The sequence below is a fragment of the Phoca vitulina genome, unplaced genomic scaffold, assembly GCF_004348235.1.
Source record: "Phoca vitulina isolate PV1807 unplaced genomic scaffold, GSC_HSeal_1.0 scaffold17, whole genome shotgun sequence".
Lineage (NCBI taxonomy): Eukaryota > Metazoa > Chordata > Mammalia > Carnivora > Phocidae > Phoca > Phoca vitulina.
The window spans coordinates 30,016,937-30,040,175 of NW_022589720.1; the positions used below are offsets into that span (position 1 = coordinate 30,016,937).

Genomic DNA, 23,239 nt, shown 5'->3' on the forward strand with positions numbered 1-23,239 from the left:
AAGAAAAAATTCATACAGCTCTACTTTTCTTTCCCCTAATACTTACATCATTCCTCTCTTTCTGACCTTTTCAAAGTTCCTGGGGTGGATGGTGCTTACACATTTTGGCTCAAGAATCCACCATCTGGGAAACAAATTATGCACTGACATCTCCCCGAAGGACAGACCGGTCGTATGTATGCACTCTTCTAGGACTTAAATACGAACATGTGTTTCACAACTAATTCGAAATTGGTCTACGGTTTCTTCAGGTTAAAGTGTAGCCCATTCATATTTTAGTTGTGACTCTGGGTAAAGCACAGGCTACATAGGACTAAAGACTTAATTTCTCCCCTTATGAAATGCTACTTAAGATCACTTCATAATTTAAAATTGCTGAGGTTTTGCTGAATCAATGACTGTATTTCCAAATTCAGTGACTTGAAATTAAACTGATTTTGCTGTATTCCCAGGATCTCCAGAAATGTTTAGGTTGTCTTCAGAGGAAAAAAATTAAAAACCATACTTTCAGGACCAGTATTCATTTTTTGTGTTATGATGTTGGATTCCCACTTTTTGATTATTTTTATGCTAACTTCTCTGGGACACGGAATATAGATTTAGTGGAACGAACGGAAGATTATGTCAATGGCATACCAACGTATTAAAATATTAAAAATTTAGTTAGAGCCCTGTGTTACTGCTTCATAAACCACTGTAATTCTTATGAGAATTCACAAAAGTATTAACAATAACAAAGTAGAGGCTACTTTTTCCTAAGTGCTTAAGATAGGAGAAAAAACAAACAGTAATGCCTAAATCCGTCAGTGTAAGTTGTAAGAAAATATATTTATTTTTCCATGACAATACTATGATAAAATTGTTAAATACATGCATTTTAAAAACAAACATAAGTAACATCTTTAGAGTTAACAGCCAAGCATACTAGTTTTATGTTTAAGGTGTCTTAGTAATAGGTTACTTATATTCTATGTTCTTGATATAACCATGTTCTCCAAAAGATATGGAAACTAAATTCTGAAATTATACGATATAAAATGTTCAAATTTTCCATTCTAACAGCAACATAATCTTCAAATTTTCGCAAGGCGGAAAATACTTCAGTTGTCATCTCTGTTAAGTGGAGTTGTTTTGTTCCATATTAAACTAGGAATTCTGTGAATCAGACTGAATCACACCAATATACTGCAATCTATAGTTTGCTTCCTCTGTGTGTGTATTTAAAGGTTTCCTTATACAATTAAGCATGATTTTAGGTACAGAACATCACAAATGATAATTTGGGTTAAACAAAGAAAGTCTGTAGTGGTAACATTTCAAGAAACGAAAATGGGACATTTTGGATGTGCAGTTTCTCCCTATCTTTCAGCTACATTTGCACACACCTGACCAAACAAAAATTAGTAACCAGTTACTAGTATTTATAAAAAAAAAAAAACGAAAATATTTAACATATAACCCCTTTAAAAAGACACTCATTCTACAGACAACCTTATAAAAGACAAAAACTTCTATCTGTTCACAGTATGTGTATTTTGTAAACAGTAATTCACTATAATGCAATTTTGAGAGTAAAAAAATGGCAATTTCCTAAATGTGAAGAAGACCTCTGACTTATGGCCAGCTAATGAGAGAGAAGCAAAGGCAACACATTCTTTTGGGATAGTTGAGTATTTTTAAATGATTTTCAGCCTTTGGACATACTTGTAAAGGTGGTACCATCTCAAATTCTAGATGTCTTTCTATCCAGGCCAATCTTTTTCAAGCAATTCTGAATTGAAATGTATTTAAGAAAAAGCCATGCTCCTTTTTGAGAAAATAATAGGAAAGCACAAACGCCAAGGTAGCACAGAATACCTACCCTTCCACAACGACGACCTGAATAGGTGTTTCTTACTGTGTTTTGTCTTCAACTATTCGTAACATATTCATCTTTTTCCAAAACATTATGTCGGAAGGAAAAAATTAAATAGAAGGGTGTATCATAAATAATGGGGAAAAGTTTTGGAATCAAACTGGGGGTCAAATATTTGAATCATTTTTTAATGAAAATTTAGTATTGTTTTGTATGATCGATTGCCAAAATACTGTTGAACCTAACAGTTAACTTGTCCATGTTTCAATGAAAATTGTATTACCACCTAGAAATCTTTCTGATGTCTTCTAATGGAATGTTTAGGAGGAAAAGGAAGTTCAGAAATTGAAAGTTACCCATGTTTAAAATGGAGTAATTCTGAAGGGAAGTACATTTTAAATGTGTAAGGAAATTCAATACATTTAAATAAGCCATTCAACCAGGTATACAAAGTATTTTTGGCTTAAGGGCAGCATAAGGTCTTTGTTGTTAGTTGTTTGGCTTTTTTAAAGATCTGACTGGCTAGTGCAAAGGAAATTTTAGAAAATATATGTAAATGTAATACCAATTAACTTCCTTATCAATGAAATATTCATTCCCCCCATCACATCTCTTAGTTTTTAGTGTGTTCAGTTATAGCAATAAAAAAGTAATATAAGTTACTACTGTTTTATATTTGGTTAATATTCAATCAGTGAAAGCTTACTTATTTGAGAGATTCTGAATTTATTTTTTCTATGGTTCTTCAGCTAGGCACTTGTAACGAAAACTTTCAGAAGGTTTCCCTCTTAAAACACTACTTTTAACTTTCATAAAAATGTTGCACAGTTAGAATTTATCTTGCATAGGTAAATTCTGTCTGCAACTTGGACACTTATAACCCAAAATATTAACATTCTTAATACAGGGAAAAACAAGCACTTCTCATGGTTAAAAATAACAGAAACTTGTCATAACTCAGTATCATAATTGTAAGAATTTGAGTATATTCTAGATCAAATCACATCCTGTGGAATTTTACCACACACACTACAGCCTGACATATCAATTAACTGAATGTTCTTCTTAATCCTCCATACAGGCACTAAAAATAGCTCATTCGCATTTTAACTGGCATGAATATGATCATGTCATAGTTAAGACAAAGGCACAAACTGAAAAGAAAAATCTCACCACCCTATCAAAATAAGAGGTTTAAATATTAATAGCCCTGGTACATAATCCACAAAGACATAAACAGACCAAATTTAAACCAAGTGATTTCCAATGATATTCTAAGGTCATGTCTAAAGGATGCATTTCCAGTAAGTTTGGAAAAATTTTCTTCTGGATATAAAAGGTAGGATGGGCATGGTACCATGGAATTTTGTTTCAGCGGGAAATACCAGTTTAAAATAAATGCTTTGAAGAAATAGTTTATCAAGAGAATGCATGAGTCCTTATAATTAGTTAAGCTCACACATCAATGTCTTGTTGGTTTGCTAGAACAATGCTGGTTGGTACAAACATGTCCCAAGTTTTGTACCCATTAAATAAAAAGACGCTATGGATTCTCACAATGAGGAAGGAATAAGATATCTATTGATGCTTTTGCCTGAGTCTTTCCCAAGTTTTCACTCAAACTGGAGCTACTTCTTGTGTAGATTTGAATCTTTCAGCCAATAGTCTTGGATCTTACACAAGCTAGATCCTGGTATAAACCACTCTTCGTGAAAACTGCACATTCTGGAATGGGACTCTGTTAATAAACAATCATTAAATTTCCACCATGTACCTGGTCTTCTTTGGAATTAGCTAATGATCTCACATTTGACTTTTGGGATGCCTAATTTTAGACTTTCAAGATAAGAAAAAAGGGCATTTTATAAAAGGTATGCAAATTTTAAATGGTTCAACACAGAAAACAGTAAAAATTACTTTAAATAGAAAAAAAAAGTCTCATCAGATTATGTGCCTGAGCTGTCAAAAAATTTGAGATAACATTTTCCACATTTTGATATGTTAGGGAGTACTTTAATTTCAAAATACTATAAAACTGATTTCAAATTCCTTTTGGAAGAAAATATTCCCTAATCTCCTTCACTAACCTACATCTAATTATTCAAACGCAGAAAGGACTGCCAAGTTCTTTATACATGAACCATATGAAGACAATTAAGAAATTACAGGACTCATGATTTCCAACAAGAATACAAGTTGCCTGAAGTTTTAACGATGTGACTTTTACCACAGTTTCTGAGTGCAATAGTACTAGATGTTCTAAATGCAGTCCTTCAGATCCATGAGCCGTGAAAGTAATGCTGGTATGGAAAACGAGGCTGATCCTTTCGCCCTTAACCTTTTCCGTGAATGGCTGCTTGAGTCTAAGCTGTAGGAACACAGCACCTCTATCACCTAAGCACATAAACACACAACTATCCAGATACCCGGGGCCACAATCTCAAATCCAGGCTTCTATAGTTCAACACATCGATGACTTCAACTGTATACGGGTACTAATCCATGCAGTACATAATGTACAAGCTCTACCTAATGTCAAAATTCTAGCTAAGTCTTCTAAGAATACTTTTATACTAAATATTGTTTATCTAAGAGGGCCACTCACAAGAGAAATGCAGTCATAATGACCACCAGAATGACCATCATTCCTCACAAGGGAGGCTTGATCTGAAATTGGTTTGTAAGTGAACTGGCTTATGTGAGATAGGAAAATGTGTCCTAATATGGACTATTATTAAACAGACATTGTGGGGCATAAATAGAGTTCAGATACTTAGAGCTTTCTAACCAATGACTAGGCTTTAGTTGAGGAAAGAGGGATCTCCCAATTATTTTGCCAGTTGGGAAGGGCTGAAGGGAACACATCTAGCCTCCCCCTCCAACTAGCCTTTAGTGTCCCCTCCTCCAGGGAGAGGGGCTAAAATGACTGGACAGAGCGTGACCAACTACAAGACTGCTTTTCACACTTGAGCATGGTCCTGACACTGACAGAGTGCCTATTCACCAGGTGACACGAACAACCGGATATGTGACAAAGGGAGGTGTCTTCTCTCCCTGTGTTGAGGCTGCCCCCACATGCCCAGGTAGGGCAGCAGGGGCGGGGGGGGGGGGCGGGAGGTAATGACTTTGGATTTGCACAGAGGGTCTGGCTGTCTTCAACACAGTGGGGAAAGACAAGCAACCTGCTTTGGCCTCAGCCCTAAACCACATACTTGTAGGCATATAGCACATTACAAAGAGCTTGCCCAGACTGACAGTGTTGCTCCGCTTCCCATTCACCTAGTGATCGCTGTGTATGGAACTCCAGGGGAAGGTGAGAGGTGAGCAGCACTCTAACCCTTTCTCATGCAGGAAAAGCACTGAAGTCTTGGAGAGGGTGAAAGGACTCAAGAGCCCAGTGATATTCACCGTAAGCCAAACAAATGAGTCATTATATAGGTTAGAAAGGGCACCGCATCCAGATGGCCACAGCTGCAATGCATATATACTGATGACAGAGATCCAACAATTGCTTCTGGCCTTTTCCCCATTCTCAGTTTAGTGTAGCTCAGACCAACAAACTTTTACCTTGGCCAACACTTATCCTAAAGAGATGAAGTACAGGATCCACTGGTTTCAATGGTGAACAAGGCAGGAGCTGGGGGCAAGAGGCGGGGATGGAAATGACAAGCTTCAGCAGGGAATGCAGGCAGCCCCAGTTCTGAGTGTCTGGGGTGCAAGCTGAGGAGAGGAGCCCAAGAGGATAAATAAAAGCAGCAAACTGTCAGGGATGGCTCTGGTTTGAGACATTTTTCATTGTTGAAAATCTCTAGGAGGTATTCCATGGTTTTAACATATACTAATTGTGTACATAACTAGTTCTGTTTCATTCCATGCATTCACATATCATGAAGCTCTAGAATTTAGTTGAATTCTAGCAATTACCATCAGGATTCAGAGAGTACCCAAAGAGATTTGCCCCTTGTCACCTTGTGGCTTTTTTCCATGACATGGTTTTTATAAAGAAACATGAGGACCTAGAAAAAAAGGATAACCAATCCATTATCATCACAGAAGCTCAGATGATTAAATAAAGAAAAGAAAAACAGGCACATCCTGATGTATTCAGATATTTCCAATTTTTCTGGTGCTTTGCCTTAACTCTCAAAAGACAAAATACAAAGACGACCTGCGGGTGGGGGAGATGTTAAGTACACTTTTTAGTTCATTCTGCTTTTCCAAAACCCACATTCATCCTAGACATCACTTACAAAAAGCAAGGGCGGGCGGGGAGGCTGTGAAGACAGGCAGTCAGGGACAGCTCACACATCAACCACCGCACCTTTAACACGGGCACGCCCACCGATTCAAACGGACCTTGCCACAGCTCGCATGCAATAGCCCTTGAGGAATTGTTCCTGTAGGAAGCATGATCTTTTTAGTTTTAGATTTAAACATTTGAGGACTGGGTCAAATAGTCTAGACTGATGATCATTTCACAAGGAGAGACTGCCAAAATGCCTGATTAGGAGGAACCTTTGCTACGAGGTGTCAAAGGTCACCGCTGCCCGGGTGACTGGGACTCCAGGACACGGCCTTCTCGGGAGGCGCTGAAGCCAGTCAGAACCGTACAAAGAGCTAATGCAGCGAGTGTCTGCATAGAAGTCACCTCAAATAGTCAAATCACTGCAATTCTAGGTTTATCGGTAATACTGGATTTGCTCCTGTATTTATAAAACTGACACTGTGTTACAAAAAAAAACCAGATGTAAAAAAAACCTCAGATCTCCAGTCTTAGAAATTTCGGTCTTAAATATTAGGGCAACCAATTGCAGGAAGGGAAGTTCGCATGCAAGCTACAGAGTAAGGGAATGGTCTGCAAAACCTCCCAAAGCAAGACAACATGATTCTAATTTGGGCTGGTCAGTGTCACGCTCATTTTCAAAGTTTGTACCCCTGAGAAAACTGTTTGATAACCATTATACAGTAGGCACGGAAATCAGCATACTTTATCAAACAAAACACTAAATAGCTGTCACTACATTAGAAATTATATTAATTTTTTGTAAGTGCTGTGGATAGAGGAGACTAATGTTGAAAGTTCTGAAATCTGTGCTTGGTTTTCATCTAGAATGGAGCAAGGGTCAGGCAAATAACCATCATCTGTTACTCTGACATTTTTCTCCTGTGCCTGTAAATTGGCTTGCGATTCCATAAAGCATCCGTGTGAGAAAACCACTAGCAGAACAGAACACGCGGCTGGGGGACTTGTTTTGCATGTGTGGACCAGACAGGATTAGCCACGAAGGGCTTCCTGACGGTAGAGCACGTGAGAATTCTTTGGCTCCAGTCACGGATCGCTCCAAGACTTGAGTGGCATGGACTGAATTTCTGAGTTACTCGACTTTGGCTGGGAGACTACATTAGGTGCACATGAACACCTGGAGTGTGCCTTGCGCGCAGTGAGGTCCCCCTTGCTAACAATACTTCACAGGATCCCTCCAAGATGCCCAGTGCTGGCCCGGGAACGCCAGAACGGAGAGCTTGCTGAGATGGCAGACTGAAGTGACACGGTGACTCTGTTAGTCGTTGGGTTTGTTCTGAAAAAAGTTTGTAAAGGACCACCCTCCCCCATTCGATTTCGGAGAGTCCTCATCTTTAGGAGGAATCAAAAATTGTCGGGAGTTAATGGAGCAGGGACTTCCAAAAGAGACAGTTTCACTGTTGCTGTCTGTGGACCTGGGAGAGTCTGGAGATACTAAGCTCCAAGTATTTACATTGGCCTGGGGTCTGTAACCTGCAGTTTTGTCTAAGTCGTCCTCCGCCGCCAGGTCTCCCACAGCAGCAGGGACGGGGAGGTGCATTTGCGGCTTATAGCCGGCCCCCCCCAACAGGGTCGTTGTCTTGGTCTTCCTCTGGCTTCGCTTGGGGCTGGTACATAGACTGGATATCGATGTAAACAACCTGAGAGGTCCCTCCGGCTTCATCGGCGCCCGGGGTCGGCGTTTCTTCCTCAATGACAGGGGGGCAGTAGGACACGACCACGTGGTTCTCGGGTTCTGCATCAGAGCTTTCTTCTGGCCGCTCAGCCACCGGAGACACGATTTCTGTGTCTTCTATTTTCGGAACTGTTGATCGAGTTTCCAGAACCTCAACGTTATTTGGGGTACAAGGATTCATTTCCAATGTTTTGAGAGGACTGTTTCCCTAGAAATAAATTATAAATCAATGATTAAGAAGAGCGCTAAAAGCTGCTGCAAATGCCCTTCCTACAAAAAGGGGCATTATCTCAAATATTTTTCTCACAGCTACTTACCAAAATGAGTCTCTACTGTTCTGTAGTGCATACTAGAACAGTTACTTTTTTTTTTTTAATTTTTTAATTTTATTTTATTTATTTGACAGAGAGAGAGAGACAGCGAGAGAGGGAACACAAGCAGGGGGAGTGGGAGAGGGAGAAGCAGGCTTCCCGCTGAGCCGGGAGCCCGACGACGCGGGGCTCCATCGCAGGACCCCAAGAGCCGAGAGCCGAAAGGCAGATGCTCAACGACTGAGCCACCCAGGCGCCCCCAAAGTTACTTTTTTACATATCAATATGTTCCCTGCTATTAATAGCAGTGGAAAAAATGAGCATGGTAAAAACACATTAACATTCATCAGTGCAGTTCAGCAGATGTTAAAGTCGCTCTTTGCTCAATACATTGTCCTCCGGATGATATTTGCATGTTAAAAACTTCTCCCAAAAGACTAAAAAAAGGAAGCCAGTACTAAAAGATAAATGTTTTAAGAAAAGAAAGGATTACCTCACAGACACTCTTTTGAAACTGTAGAGCTTTACAATTTTCTGGATTTGGAATATCAGGGTAGAAGGTTTCTTTAATCCTTTAAATAGAGATGATTAAGTACATTTAATAATCACGATTATCAATCAGACAACAAATAAGTTAGTAAATCATTGGGCTTATTTTGAAATTTCATGTGACGCTTCAGTGCACATCTGAGACAACAATGCAAGACCGTTTTTAGTGTGATCAGTCATTAAGCTCTCTGTACAACGCACCGAGAGGCTCCTATTTGAAAACTACAAGCACCACTTCTATTTCTAGAACCACAATATCTTATGGATCTTATGAAAATGGAAGCAAAGGATTCAAATGGTGACTGTGCCCTCAGGTCAAAAGTACAACAGGGTCACCGCTCATCTAATCGAATGTCCAGAGTGCGGGTGGGATCATGCATGGTCCAGTACTTCAGGGCCGTATGTGTGTTATGCAGTTCTCTGCTGCTCCTAACAGGGTCTGGACTCTGAGGGGAAAAGGCTACTAATCATGAGCAAAAACGAAATGCAAACAAAAAGGAGATTTGCTCAGTGCCATAGCATATGTATAGCTGTTAAAAAGAAGTTTAATATTCGAAATTCCTGCAGAAAAAAAAAAAAAAACAACTTTGTTAATCTAAGTCTGAAATGCTCCAGCTTCTAAACTCTCTCATTTTATCTTTTGTATTAAGATAATTTTTAAAATGTGATTTTTGGTAATGAGACTATGGTCACCAAAACAGGATATTCTATGGTTCTAAACTATTACTATGTTAACTTATAAGCCAGGATTACTAGAATACATTCTCTTCTTTATCATAAAGGATGGCACTTTTAATGCCAGTGAGGGCCGTCTATACGTGAACACAGCCATCTGCCCTGAGCCCAGCCCAGGATGGCTCCTGCCAGCTTACCCTGAGGTGTTCTCTCCCACTGGGTCCTGGCTCACCTCCTCCCCTCACCTCACCTCACCACCTGCCTCTTTAGCTTCACTCAGACACACAGTCCTTCTCACTGTCTCCTGATGACCAAGCTCTTTCCAATTTCTGGGCCCTCACAGGAGTGATTCTCTCTCCCTGGAATACTCTTTCTCCTCTCCTTACCCTGTGGTAAATGGAACTCCCATAGGGAAGATGTGGTAGGCCACCTTCGGTGACATGGTTCCCCCTCTTATTCCCTTCATGGTGCCCAGTGACCTTCCTGGTACACACATACTTTATAAGCATGTGGTTACTGGATGATTATTAATGCCCACCTTTCCCCACTATGCTCAATGTCTATAAGGATCACACTTATTTAGTTCACCCACTGTATTATTCTTCACGTGGGAGGAGTCATTCATATTTGCTAAATAAATGAGTAAATGACAATATTTTCTAAATAAGTCATCAGGACAAGTGTGATCCTAATCAGTAATCTTGCATATAGCTATTGCCATATTTATGCCTATAAGTATTTTTAGTACATCTGCTATTACTTTAAATCATGAGTAAATACAGTAGGAGAAAGTTTACCTTTTACTTTATTACTTTAAAAACCTTTCAATAATTCTTGCTTAATATTAAATCCAATATTAATTCAGACTAAGCCAACATTTTTTACCGACTAGTTTCAACCAAGCACTTCTTTCTTAACTCATGAACTGAATAATCATGCTCTTCAGAACACAACAGCAAGAGGAAATGCAGGTACCATTACCATTCTCGTTTCCGGTAGCAAAGGATACTCGTCACCACTCCCACAATGACAGCCACTGCCACTGGTATGAGAATGGCAATAATTAATCCCACAGCTGAAAAGAGAATATTGGATATATCCAAATCACCATTTTAAGCAGGACATACAGAATAAATTTGTATTAGAAGATACTTAAACTGATAGATTATTTAAAGAAAAAAAAAATCCTACCTGCTCCGGGGACACTGAAAAACTATTAAAATATGACCTTCACGCATTTTAATAATTTTTACACTAGTACTTAAATTCTTTAGAACGGGGCTGAGCGCTATTGACACGTGAGGCCGGATTCTTCTTCCCTGTGTGTGGGGCTACTGTGCGCACTGTAGGCAGTTCAGCCGCAACCCTGGGCTTCTACCCACTAGATCCCTGTAGAACCTCACAGTTCTGAGATCCAAAACTGTCACCAGACTCTGCCAAGTGTCCCCTACGAGGCATAACGGCCCCCTGCTGAGAACCATATCCTCATGGTGCTTTATTTAAGAGTGTGTGTGAAGTCCAACTTGGGGCTAGAGAATATGGCGTGATCCAACTCAAGCTCTTCACTGCGGACAGTCAAGCCCATCTTCCCCACTCTCCGTCTCCAAGTTGTGAATGCTGGGGTTTATAGTTTTTTAAAGGATATTTCTTCCACTCCTCCCTGGATATGTTAAAAATCACATTTAGAATAGGGCGAAAAAATGTTAAAGTGGGGGGCACCTGGGTGGCTCAGTCGGTTGAGGGTCCAACTCTTGATTTTGGCTCAGGTCATGATCTTGGGGTTGTGAGATCGAGCCCTGCATCGGGCTCCCAGCTCAGTGGGGAGTCTGCTTGAGATTCTTTCTCTCCTCTGCCCCTCCCCCTGCTTGCACACACACATGCTCAAATAAATAAAATCTTATAAAAAAATGTTAAAGTGGGTCAGCTTTATATAGATTCAACATGAATTTAGAACTCCGGACTTAAGATATATCCTTCATGCATTAATTTCTTAAGTACTCTTAGGAAACAGCTTCAAATAACTGACAAGAATAAACATGAATTCATCCCGTGGCCTTTTAACACTGCTGGCTACCCGCTATAAACATGCAACACATGAAATTTTAAAAAAGGGGGATCCTACATAAACAAAACTTGCTCAAACCTTATGCATTTAAGTAGGAAAGCACCCCAACAGCAATAATTAACTTACAATTTTCCTTCGTCACCACAAACATGCTCTTCTCTGGGCCCATGCCACCATCCGTGTAGGCTCGCAAGACCAGATGGTAACTTGTTTTACCCTGAAGATCAGCAATTCTCAGTGTCTTCTGGGATAGGTCAGTAATATTCTTAACCTTTATGTCAGACCGACCTATTTTTAAAGGGAAGATTATTATTACTGATCTCTACACCATTTTTTAAACCCCTAGTTCTTTATACCTGTTCTACCCACATCCCTTTCAAATGAGTGGCTGCTGGCTACCCTCACGGCCAGGGCCTGTGGAGTCAGCGAGACCCACGTCCAAGTTCTACCTCTGCCAGTTAGTAGCCATGTGGTCTGGACCTAGTATGGAAATTACTCGGAACTTGAGTTTCTCTAACCCATGACACAAACCATCACAACTTCCCTCCCTGGGGCTGTGTGAAGTTTTCATACATTCTCTAGAATAATCCTGGCATATGGCAGATAATCAAAGTCCCTTCTCTTCCTCAGGGCATGAAAGTGCACCACCACCCGCTGGGGTGGGGGCTGCTGGGCCTGGGGCCCATCCTGCCTGAGTGCAGTGAGAGACCTGAGGGAGAAGAGCACACCGAGTCTCAAATGAGCCGCTAGCCGGGAAGCCTTTGAATCATCTCAAAAGAAGTATGAAGAATTGTTTAAACTACTGTTTTAAAGTTTTAATCAAAATAATGGAAGACAGTAGTCTGAAAAACTGAACAGCACTAAATGCTAAATGGCTAACACCACAAAGTAGCAGCTCCCTGCTCGCACCTTCCCCGCCAAACCCCATCGCCTGTTTCTTTGGGTATTTAACTTCCATGTTTTGAGATAAACTCACACTGGCAGTGCCTTGATTTAAAACTTTTAGACATTATGTATGCATGTCCTACAAAAAAGGTGCAGCTTCAGTGTTCTCAACACCCCATCTCCCTCCCATCCCACATCATTCACAGACACACCACAAGGTTTGGGAAATGCAGTGTTTATGTTACTGTGATTGTAAAAGTGTGGATTCCTGCTAGACAAATTGCTTGGTCTGCTCATGTTTCCCTTATTTTTCTGTTGTTTTAATTACGTTTTTTCCTCATTTGCTTAATGTACCAATCCCTAATTCCTTCCACATCCTCCTGTGAATATTCAATGCGATTTTCCACATGGCCCAACGCAACAAAATCCCAGTGCCATGACTGGCCACTCAACCCCAGCCCACGTCCTCCCAGGGCCCCCTCCCCAGGGTATCCGCTCCAGACCCAGGCCTTCCCAGCTCCCGCCCTCCTGGACCTCCCTGTCCTGCTTGCTTCCTAGGCTGACCCACTGTTCTAGAACCAGCGCCTGAGAAGGGGACACGGGGAAGGAAGTATCTGCAGCTCGACGGGTCTGAAAATGCCTTCATTCTGCTCTCTCACTGGCTGCCACTGACAGAACAGACTGCTAGGCTGGAAAGAATTTTCACTTGGTATCTTGAAGACATGGCCGTGCTATCTTCCAGCATCTGCTGTGCTGCTGAGAAGTCCAAGGCCCCTTCCATTCCTGAGGCCTTGCACCTGAGCGACTTTTCTGTTTCTAGGACTTATTCTTTATGTATGAGGTGCTCGGGAAATTCATGACAACCTACCTTGGTGTAGACTTTTTTTCTATTTACCTTACTGTGTACTTAGTGGGTGTTTTTACTCTGTGTATCCTAGTCTTTATGTCCTGGGATATATTCTTACGCTTTCTTTGGTTAATTTCCTTCCATTCCCCCCTCCCCCGAACCCCATGACAGCACAGGTCTCCATGTACTCCAACTTCCTCAGCTTTCTACTCCAAGTTTTCTCCTCAGCATTTGTCTAATTTGGGGAAGAATTTCTCTCCCATTTAATTTCTCTATCTTCTATTTAATTCTTTAAAATTTTCTTTGATTGTATTTTTAATTTTGATGAGTTCTTACCTATCTTCTGACTGTTCTTTTTTATAACATCAGGTCCTTTCAATAAATACAGGGAATCCCAACTATGTGAGGATAGTTTTGTTTTTTGTTTTAAATTTGTTTCCCTATGCTGAATCTGTTTTCTCTAATTCCTTCTGGTTTCTGTCCCCATGTTAGAATCTTTCTCAACCATGTGGTTATCCCTGGCTGCTAGTCATGGTTAAGAGTGGGCCACTGGAAGGTCACTGTGAACGGGTGGAGCTTATTGGTTGGTGGGCTTCACTTACCACTGGTGGGGAATGACCAGTCAATTTCTGGCCTTTCACTGGGACAGCCCCCCAGTATCAGCACCTTTCATGTCTTTCCTCAGGGACCATTTTCTTTTTCCAAAGAAAGACCCTCTAATCTCATCCGGGGAAATAGGCCTAGCTGAAGATGTCCTATTAGCTTCCTTTAGAGGAAGGAGAGGCAGGGAAGGTCACACTGCTCACTAGGTTGTCCCCCTCTTTGGAGGCTCTCTGGTTCAGTTTGTCTTCAGGCAGGAGAGCAAGCACTCACGTTAGCTGCATGAAGTCCGTGTACGACTTGGGGGTTCTCACTGCTCCTTACAGACTTTCAGTCAGCCCTCACTGTTCAGCCCATATCCATCCTAACCACCAGCCTCCAATCCTGGCCCACAGGATGAGTCAAATTATTTCTCGCCGAAGCCTGAATGTCCACCTAGATTTCACCATCCTCCAGGTCATCTGTCCCACTCCATCACACCCAAAATGTCCGAATGTGGTGTACTCTTGCCTGTCTGGTTCTCTTTGTTTTTGTGGCTTTATGCTTTTTTTTCCTCTTTAACTTTAGTGACCAATCCATCATGTCTAAATGGAAGTCTAGATGCTAGAATTTTAACTGGTACAAGTGTAAAATTTCTGAACATCTGGAGAAAAATTTCACTAGACTCTGGATATTTGTAAAACTTTGTATGTAGGGTTTTTCTCATTCACAGGCAACTGTGAAGGTTCAGGAAATGCAGACCTTAGTGGTGTGGGGGAGGGGCACATCTAATGCCGCTGCGCAGGAAAGTGCCTTAGCTAAAGCCCAGTCAGCATCTGCATGCAGCACTGTGGTCTCGGCTTGTCGGACAGGCATTAAATAATTAAAATGGTTTTTTTCTGAGGTGAGGTCATTAAGGGAAAGGAGAGCTCTCAAAATGAAAAGATGATATGCTTGTGTTATGTGGCTATGTATAGGAAACATCTGACTCCCAACAGAAATATAATTTAAGGAGAGGCCAGAAGTCTGCATAAACACTTCTGTATATGTAAATCTGAAAATTCTCTATGGTCTTTTGGACATACGCTTACCAACTGTCAACGACTGACTGTACTTTTAAAGATCTAGTAGATGCACACGTCCCCAGTTAAGTCAGTTAAGCTTGCCAGCTCATCAAGTCCACAGCTAACTGTGCGGACGGCTCTTTGTCAGATAATAGCAAGGCTCCGGAGCCCTTCTTTGGGTTCCTGAGCTTTTCTGCTCCATTATTAGAATTTTTTAGAAAGACTTTTTTTTTTTTTTAAATAACCTATGTGAGATGCTATTTTATGCATCAAACAAGATTGCTAAGAGATGGTCTCTGTCCTATGGGGTTTATAATCAGTCTGCAGAATAATTTAAATGAAAGATAGTACATGTCATTTATCACATACTAAAGTCCTAAAATTCTCATATTCATACATTTTCATTTACCTATTTTTCAGTTTTAGAAACCGGTATTACATTACTCAGCAGCACTTCTTTTTCTTTCCTTGTTTTTTTGTTTTTGTTTTCTGTCTTGTTTTTTTTGTGTGTGGGGGGGGGTTAATGAGAACTTCTAGAAAATACTGTTCTCGCTGTAGTAAGTGACTTACCTGATTCCAAACCCCTTATTTTGGATGTGTCTCTCTCTCCTTTTTCAAAATAAAATAAATATCCTCTTAAAAAGCCTCTGAGCTCTTCCACAGGAATATCTTCCCATTTTACTAATATGGAATCTGCGGATGTATCCTCAACAGTAAAATTCGGCGCAACAATCGGAGCTGTAAAGGGAAAAGCATCCACAGCTAAAGGAGAGCTTATGGGTACAGGGTAAGACACCAACATTTAATGAGAGTTGTATCCTCAAAAATAACTGAATCTGGGATGAGACCTTTATTCTCTAGTAAGTCGCACTTTCAGAGATGCTCTCACAAGCCCTGCTCCTGTGAAGCTCGCATGCTAATGACCAGAGGCACACAGGGGGGTCTCACAACATACACACCCGGGGAAGCACCCTCGGCAAAATCTGTAAGCGGCTACTCACACAGAATTGTGTTTCCCCTCTGTACACGGTCTTGAAGTTAATGGTTTTATTAAACGTGTTGGAAGTGCAAATTAAATCTCTTTGACATCAAAATTAGGATTTCATTTCCTCAATGACAACAGTAAAATTGTGAAATATAAACATTAAAGAAATGAAGTTTACATAATCACGAGTAATTTTAAGTTTATCATACAAATTACTTTTCCTTCCTTGAACTAAACATGTCAATTCAATCTATTTTTAGAATTCAATCTTGCAACTGCTGTTGATTTCTAATTTCTCCTGTTACCTTGGACTCTTAAGAAAACTTACCCACTTAACTTACCCAGTTCTTCTATATATCCAATTATAGAACGTAATAACTGATATCCTTGATTTCTGCACCCATACAGAAAAAAATTGTATCTTACACCTGGTCGAAACTGATCTACAGGAGGAACACAATTAACTTTCATTAAGTACATATTACTATGAACATCTATTTTAGAAATATCAAACTTATAGTCACTTATTCTGAAATTTCCAAAGCTAATTTTAAAGATGTTTTCTTATCATAAAAAAATACAGCCATATTTTCAAAATTGATAAATATTCAGAGTGAAAAATGACTGAAGAAAAATTAAACAAACAAATTCACTTCTGTTGTAACGAACAGTATTATAACATGATGTGGCCTTGAAGGGAGAAAACAGCGGTCAAGGCTTTCATTTTGTTTCTTTAGATCAAGCAATGATGACTTCTTTCCAGATTTGGGCCAGGGTCAGTTTACTAGCCAATCCCAGGTCCATGTCAAGCCTCTGGAAAGCCCTTCCTGCCCTAGCCAAAAAGCAGATACCAACCTTTCCACTCTACCTTGCTGCTTCAAGGTATGCTGGCCCATAAAGTCTGTTTCTCTATATAGCATTGCTATTTAGTGCCCTTGAGTTAATTTCACAAGACACGCAAGAGAAGCATCTTAACTTCAGTTCAAAAAGCCCCTTTTGAAATACCTCGACACAATGCAATGTTTGAAATGTTGGGAACACAAAGGTGGACACAGTATGGCCCATGGCCTGGAAAGGCTTGCAGAGTGCTGGGGAGACAGATGAATGGGGGTAACCAAGACACAATGTTCTAGACTACAGGGACCTATCACAGGCTGGGGCACCTTTACCATGGGACCAAATGAGCCTAAGAATATCACGAAAAGCCATCAAGAAGTGACATCTGAACAGGGCCTTAAAAGGCAATGAGGAGCTCATCAGTGGTGGTCCAGGAAGAACATACTGCCAGGGGGGTAAATGGCAGCATGTGGGATTGCATTTAATTAGTGGAAAGCAACTCTTCTGGTGTGGTGAGAGCACCAGTTCTTCAATTACATTCCCACGGAACATCAGTGGTTCTACAAGCTCAAAAGTGAGATGGCCAACCTCTAAAATCAGTTTGTAACTTTTTTCTTTGGGGACAGGCATGCCTGAGGTTATTTTAATCTGCATGTAGGTTAGTAAATCTGTACCTAGTGTCACAATGAAATATATCAATATTCTATAGGGTTCTGCTGCCTTAAAAAGAAAAAGAGCCCGAGTGGGGGTTATGGCATTACTTCTGTGTTTTGAGGTCATAAATAGACAGGACAGTTGAATGAATAGATGACTAGGTTGAGGAAGGGACAAGAAGTATCTCCTGTAGCCATGCGCTGTCCCAGCAGCAGTCAATAAAAGAGACAATTCCTGGTCTCCTGAGGCTCTGAACTGCTTTGAATTTGAATCCTGGTGCTGTCACACGCTGGTTCTGTGAACTTGGGCAAGTCACCTGACTTCTCCGAGCCTTTCTCAACCACTGTGGGGCCTCTCTGCTCATCTGCCGTGACACGGGAGGTTCTCCCTCTCATCCTACAGGTCTCAGATGAAATCTCTGTCCCCAGGCACTCTAAGGAGAACCCTCTCCACACCACCGAGCCTGCCCCAGTCCACCCTGGTTATTCTCAAAGCCCAGGTGAGAGAGGTGGAAAAGGGACGAGAATTCACATGGCGTTGACGAGGCTGGCATAAGGTTAGGCAGCTACAGGTGGGGGGAGTGCAAAGGGGAGGTGCAGGAGAGGAGGGTGGGGTGTGCCAGGTACCCTGATAAGGGAGGCAGGCTCTAAGAAAGGATAAAGGGACCATCAAGTATTTCAAGTAGAACTGGCAAATAATCTAAACCCACTTGGAGTAATCTACTGGATGGGACTCATCTTCACCATCTGATGGTGAAATAAGTGGGTAGCACTGGCTCCTGGGAGAGAAGTATCAGCAGCTGCTTGCTCTCCTGAGCTTCACCTCAACGTTAAGGGAGAACCAGGACAGAGGAATGACTCGGAGGAGCATCACCACCAAGGCGGCAGGTTCTAGAATTCCCAAGGGTAAACACCACTGCACTTGGACCAGCCCAGAATTCCCCAGGGTAGAGGCACGAAACACTCACCAGCTACTCAGAAGGGACAATGATGGTGGAAACAGGGCTGTGATATCCAAGGACCAGGCTGCATCAGCCTGCAGGTTACTACACACTCCTCATGGCTGAACTTTAGGCTGCTCCTAGCAGAAGCAGCTCCCCTTACAGGACTCCTGGCTTGTCAACAGTCAGGCGCTGGGCACTGCCCCCCCCGCCCCACCACACACTGTGCCCCCTGCCACACGGATGCCCCTTGCCCGACATCAGTGGTGATGGAAGCAAGGCCTTTGTTCTCGGCTCTGCCCAGTAACCTGCGCTTGGGCAACAGAGGCCAAGGACGAGGGGTGAGACCACACTGCTTAGGGCTTCATGGTCTCCTTTCTTCAGGAGCATTCCTCCATTGCTTTGTCGCAATCTGGGCTGCTACTTAACATTCCACTTTACAGATACACTGTAATTTACTCATTCTCCTATTTGCTATTTGGGGTTTCAATTTTTGTGATTATAAATAACACTACGGTGAACCTTCTTAGATGCAATCCTGTGTTGCTCTCTGATTATTTCTTAGAATGAATTCCTAGACAATTACTAGATTAAAAAGATACAAACCCTTTGATACACATACTGCTACAAAGCACTTTCCAGAAAGGTCAATTCACACCCACTCCAGTGGTAAGGGGGAAATGATCACTCATTATACCCAGTCACACCATGTATTGCTCTTTTAAAAATATTTTGTAACAGCTTTCACTGAGAGGCAACTCTGAGTTTATCTTACCAGATTCTATTACAGTTTCAGTGCTGTTTGAAGGGACTTTTTTCCAGTCCATAAGGCAGGGTTCAGACCGAGATGAGTTACACCATTTAATAACATAGTCACAGGTCATATTGGGATCGTAATTCCAAGTGAGGAGAATTCCATTTCCCATTCCGACAGCCTGCTCCACTTTGAGATCATCTTCAACAAGAAAGAAGTACATGTTACTTGTATTAAAAACAATAACAGAAGTAAATCTCATGAAAATGGGCAGGAGTTAGAAAAACTATTTCATTGGACAGAAATTTTAAGAGTGCTCAAACTAGATAAACCTCTAGCAAAGTTTAGAAGTGTTGCTCTGTTATTTTTGCTGTAAAAAGATAATTACCCAGATGTACAGATAAACTCAGAAGCTGGAAAAAGTAATGCAAGGGCACCTCGGACAGGTGGTGACGCAGCATGCTGGGGTGTGCAGGTCAGGGCCAGGACGGACGGGGCTGAGGGCGTGCGGGCACTAGAGGAGGGCAGCAGCACAGGGGGCAGGCAGGAGCAGAGCATGAGTGGCCAGTCCCAATCTCTCTTCTCCTCGCCCACTACGGATGTGAGCTCTGAGAGAGTGGGCGGGGGCCTGTGCCTGCAACCCCAACCCCGGGGCCAGACCTACAGAGTAGGAGCACGATAACGAGTGGTGAGCAAGTGGATGGACCAGCCCTTCTCTTCCTCTCAAGCCTATGGGTGGGCTGAAGGGGCTCCTGGAGACGGGCTGAGGAATGGAGAATCGGCTGACATGCAGCGGGATCAAAAAGCTGTGGGACCAGGGGTGCCTGGGTGGCTCAGCCGGTTAGGCGTCTGCCTTCAGCTTGGGTCATGATCCCAGGGTCCTGGGATCGAGTCCTGTGTTGGGCTCCTTGCTCAGCAGGGAGCCTGCTTCTCCCTCTCCCTCTGCCCCACCCTCCCCCACTGTGCTCTCTCTCTCTCTCGCTCCAATAAATAAATAAAATCTAAAAAAAAAAAAGAGTTGAAAAGATACTTGGAGGACCCTAACCAGATCCACCAACTTTTCTTCCTTTAGGAGTGGGTGGTCATAGGCAGGCACCCCCATTTTGGGACAGGACAGCAAAATGGGGGGGGGAGCAGGGAATGATCTGGAAGAGGAATGACCTAAGAGGCAGAAGTGGCTATGGATTAAATATTATGGATTACTGGTAATACATTTAAAGAAAGGCACTAAGTTAATTTTAAAATTGCACCATGGTGACTTTTTAAAGCTTATATTGAAGATCTAATTTAGACTTTAAAAAGAATTTATCAATAAAGGGTTCCTATTAATAAAGAATGTCTTGTCGACAAAGCCGCCATTAAAAATACGTATTATTTTTCCTGCCTGACATTTGTAAAACAGCCCAGCTGATACAGCATCAGCTCCCGTGGTCTTAGGAGAAATAAATGGCTGAAACATTTCCTACTAAGAGTAATATCTACCACCACAACTCTCCAACACTATGCACTAAAGTAACTGGGTACACTCATTATTTTATCCAACAGCACAGAGTCTGGAGTCATCCCTAAGGATGAATAACTGCTGTCTCTCAGTGAATTCTGGACATTAATTGGCTTGTTCCTCTTCATGGATCAGCAGCAGCAGGGGATATGAGAAGAGAGCTGACCTTATAAGAGCAAGCGAACACCCCTTAAAATGTTTCACTTTAATTTCCTGTTCTTATATACTACATTACCTTAAGTACTCACCGTTCGGAATTTCCATACTAGCTATTTTAGAAGGTGGCGATGAGCCAACAGAATTTTTTGCCACCACACTGATGATGTAGTCATTTTTATCAAGTTGTAGTTCTGCCTTGTGTTGAGGATCAGGGATCTCAGAAAGGGACTGTGTCTCCTCATCGAGTGAACATGATACATTATAGGAAAGTATTTTCCCATTCGCTTCATTAATGGGTAAAGGCTATGAGAAACAGAAAAATAAGTTCTGTCAAGAAACCTGCAAAACCGGCCGTGTGATGAGGCAAGACTATCAAGTCTAAACCAGGCACCACATCAATCATGACAAGGTAACAGCAGAATCAAGGGAGTTGTGAACGGTGTCAAACACAGATTTAAGAGGCACCGAGGCCAGGATAGATCAGGGAAGTGATGCTAAAGAAAAACTATACTTACCGTAAGCAATAAGAGCGCAGAGAAATTTAAAAATTAAGGAAATGCAAACCAGTCTTAGCCTCACATTTTTCAGAAGCAAAACAAAAAAAGTAACAGGAATGACTGCTCTATCAAACAAAACATAAAAAATTATGGCATCAGGGTGGCTGGCTGGCTCAGCCAGTGCAGCATGTGACTCGTGATCTCAGGGTCATGAGTTGAGCCCCATGCTGGTAGAGAATACTTAAATAAATACAACTTAAAAAAAAATTATGGCATCATAGTTTTTAAAAAATATTTATTATTTTCTTAAAATAGTACATGCCCATTACCAGAAAATTTGGAAACTATATAAAAGTTAAAAAAAAAAATTGTAAAATGCTCCCATATTCCCATTTCTTAAATACTCTTACATTTTGATATTTTCTTCAAGTTGTTTTTCTAAGATGTAGATTTTTTAATTAACATTGTTTTAATCGTACAATTTTATCTTTTTTCACCTTTCTATAATATATTTGTTCATAATATATACACTTTAATGGCTTTATATTTTATGTAGTATTTTTAGTAGTTTACTTGAATATTCCTTAAATAAATGAAATTTAAGTTGTTTCCAACTTTTCACAATACTAAAATAATACTTTGGTGTACCTTTTCATGCCACTTTTTTCTTTTTCATAGTTAGGATTAATTCTTTAATGTGGATTTCCAAAGTAGACTTACTGGATATAAGGAAACATTCAAACCTTTTTATTTGTGGAGCTGAACTGCTTTTCAAGACTATACGACAATGCACGGGACCCTCTGATCCAGACTGACCTTGATATTAATACTCCGCTGAAAACACTGCTCTGTAACAGTGACTCCCTGATGGCCTGGTCTATTGGACCCATTACCATCCTAAGGCTCACGGGCTTCGTGTGACGCTGCTGACCGCTCACTCCTTCACAGAATCCCCACCCTTGGCTTCTGCTTTACCATTTTTTTCTGGTCTTCCTGTCCTCTAACCTTCCCACTCTCCTCTGCTGGATGCTCCTCCTTTGCTGGTCCTTTATACGCTGCTATCACCTAGACCTAGGGGTCCATCCTTGGCCTCTTTCCACCCTGCATGCTCTCCCTGAGTGATCCCACTTACATGCTACTCAAAGCTGTGTCTTTAGCTCTGACTTCTCCCCTGAACTCCAGAGCCTCACACCAAACCACCACCTCTTAGACTCTACTTGGACATCCCAGTGGCACATATTTTTAGAATACATTTTGAAAAAGTCAACCCCAAACAATTTCATTTTCCACCCAAATATGCTCCTCCTTGGCAAACAGCAGAACCATCAACCTAGTCTCTGAAGTTACAATCACCTCAGTATTTTTAATCTTTGGTTAGGCATTCATCTAGTTTAAACAACATCCCAAACTTTCTCTACACTGAAGTAATGGTCCTGCATCACTAGGCTGATGTGTGGAGTGGGCAGAGTGAGCTCCTCTCCTTTCTCGTAATTCCAAAAACCCGTGTGATATATTGTCTTCGGATAGAGGACGTATCAGGCATTAAACTGTTAAGAACAGATACTACACTTGATCTTAGCCGAAAGGCTGAGAAATGACACACTGAAGTGGCTGTATAATTGTTACTACATCATCAGGAAATCTGACAGACAACTGTGAGTAGCCAGTGGATTTTCCAATCAAGATTAAGAGGGGTACACAGCCATATACAGACCATCACAAAGCAACGGAACTCACAATGAATTTGCACACAGACTTTACTCAAAGCTGTACTGCTGTCAAATTTTTATAAAAATGTTTTACTATCAATAACAAAATTCACTATTTAAAGGAATCCAATTATGACTGCTCTTATAAAATCTGATATAGAAAACAAATGTTTGTTTTTGATGTTTGATGTTTTGATGTTTGATCCTTGCAAATCAGATAAAAATTAGAGCAACAAAAATGTCTGCTCTAGTAGAGAAAAACTAGTGAAGCCATAATGCAATTTATATTATATCTAAAAATTGTACAAAACCATGAAAACCTTTTTAAGTGGCATATAATAATACAACTAAAGGAAAACAAATTACATATGAGATAGTGAAAAGTTTCCTACTCA

The 23,239-nt window shown here is 41.2% G+C and overlaps 1 protein-coding gene and 1 non-coding gene across 2 annotated transcripts in view; both read right to left on the bottom strand.

The window, feature by feature from the left end:
- Positions 1–783: 783 nt before the first annotated feature.
- The window catches only part of LIFR (LIF receptor subunit alpha), a 55,087-nt gene continuing 32,631 nt past the window's right edge, over positions 784–23,239 (bottom strand). Inside the window, 9 exon segments of the mRNA XM_032415163.1 lie at positions 784–7,722; positions 7,724–8,041; positions 8,638–8,716; positions 10,350–10,443; positions 11,560–11,721; positions 15,379–15,546; positions 16,135–16,236; positions 19,000–19,179; positions 20,728–20,941. Coding sequence (XP_032271054.1) covers positions 7,417–7,722; positions 7,724–8,041; positions 8,638–8,716; positions 10,350–10,443; positions 11,560–11,721; positions 15,379–15,546; positions 16,135–16,236; positions 19,000–19,179; positions 20,728–20,941 — 1,623 coding nt within the window. The 3' untranslated portion in view covers positions 784–7,416.
- Positions 22,545–22,734, bottom strand: LOC116639266. Its single transcript, XR_004300787.1, has one exon. It is a non-coding gene; the product is annotated as a U2 spliceosomal RNA (small nuclear RNA).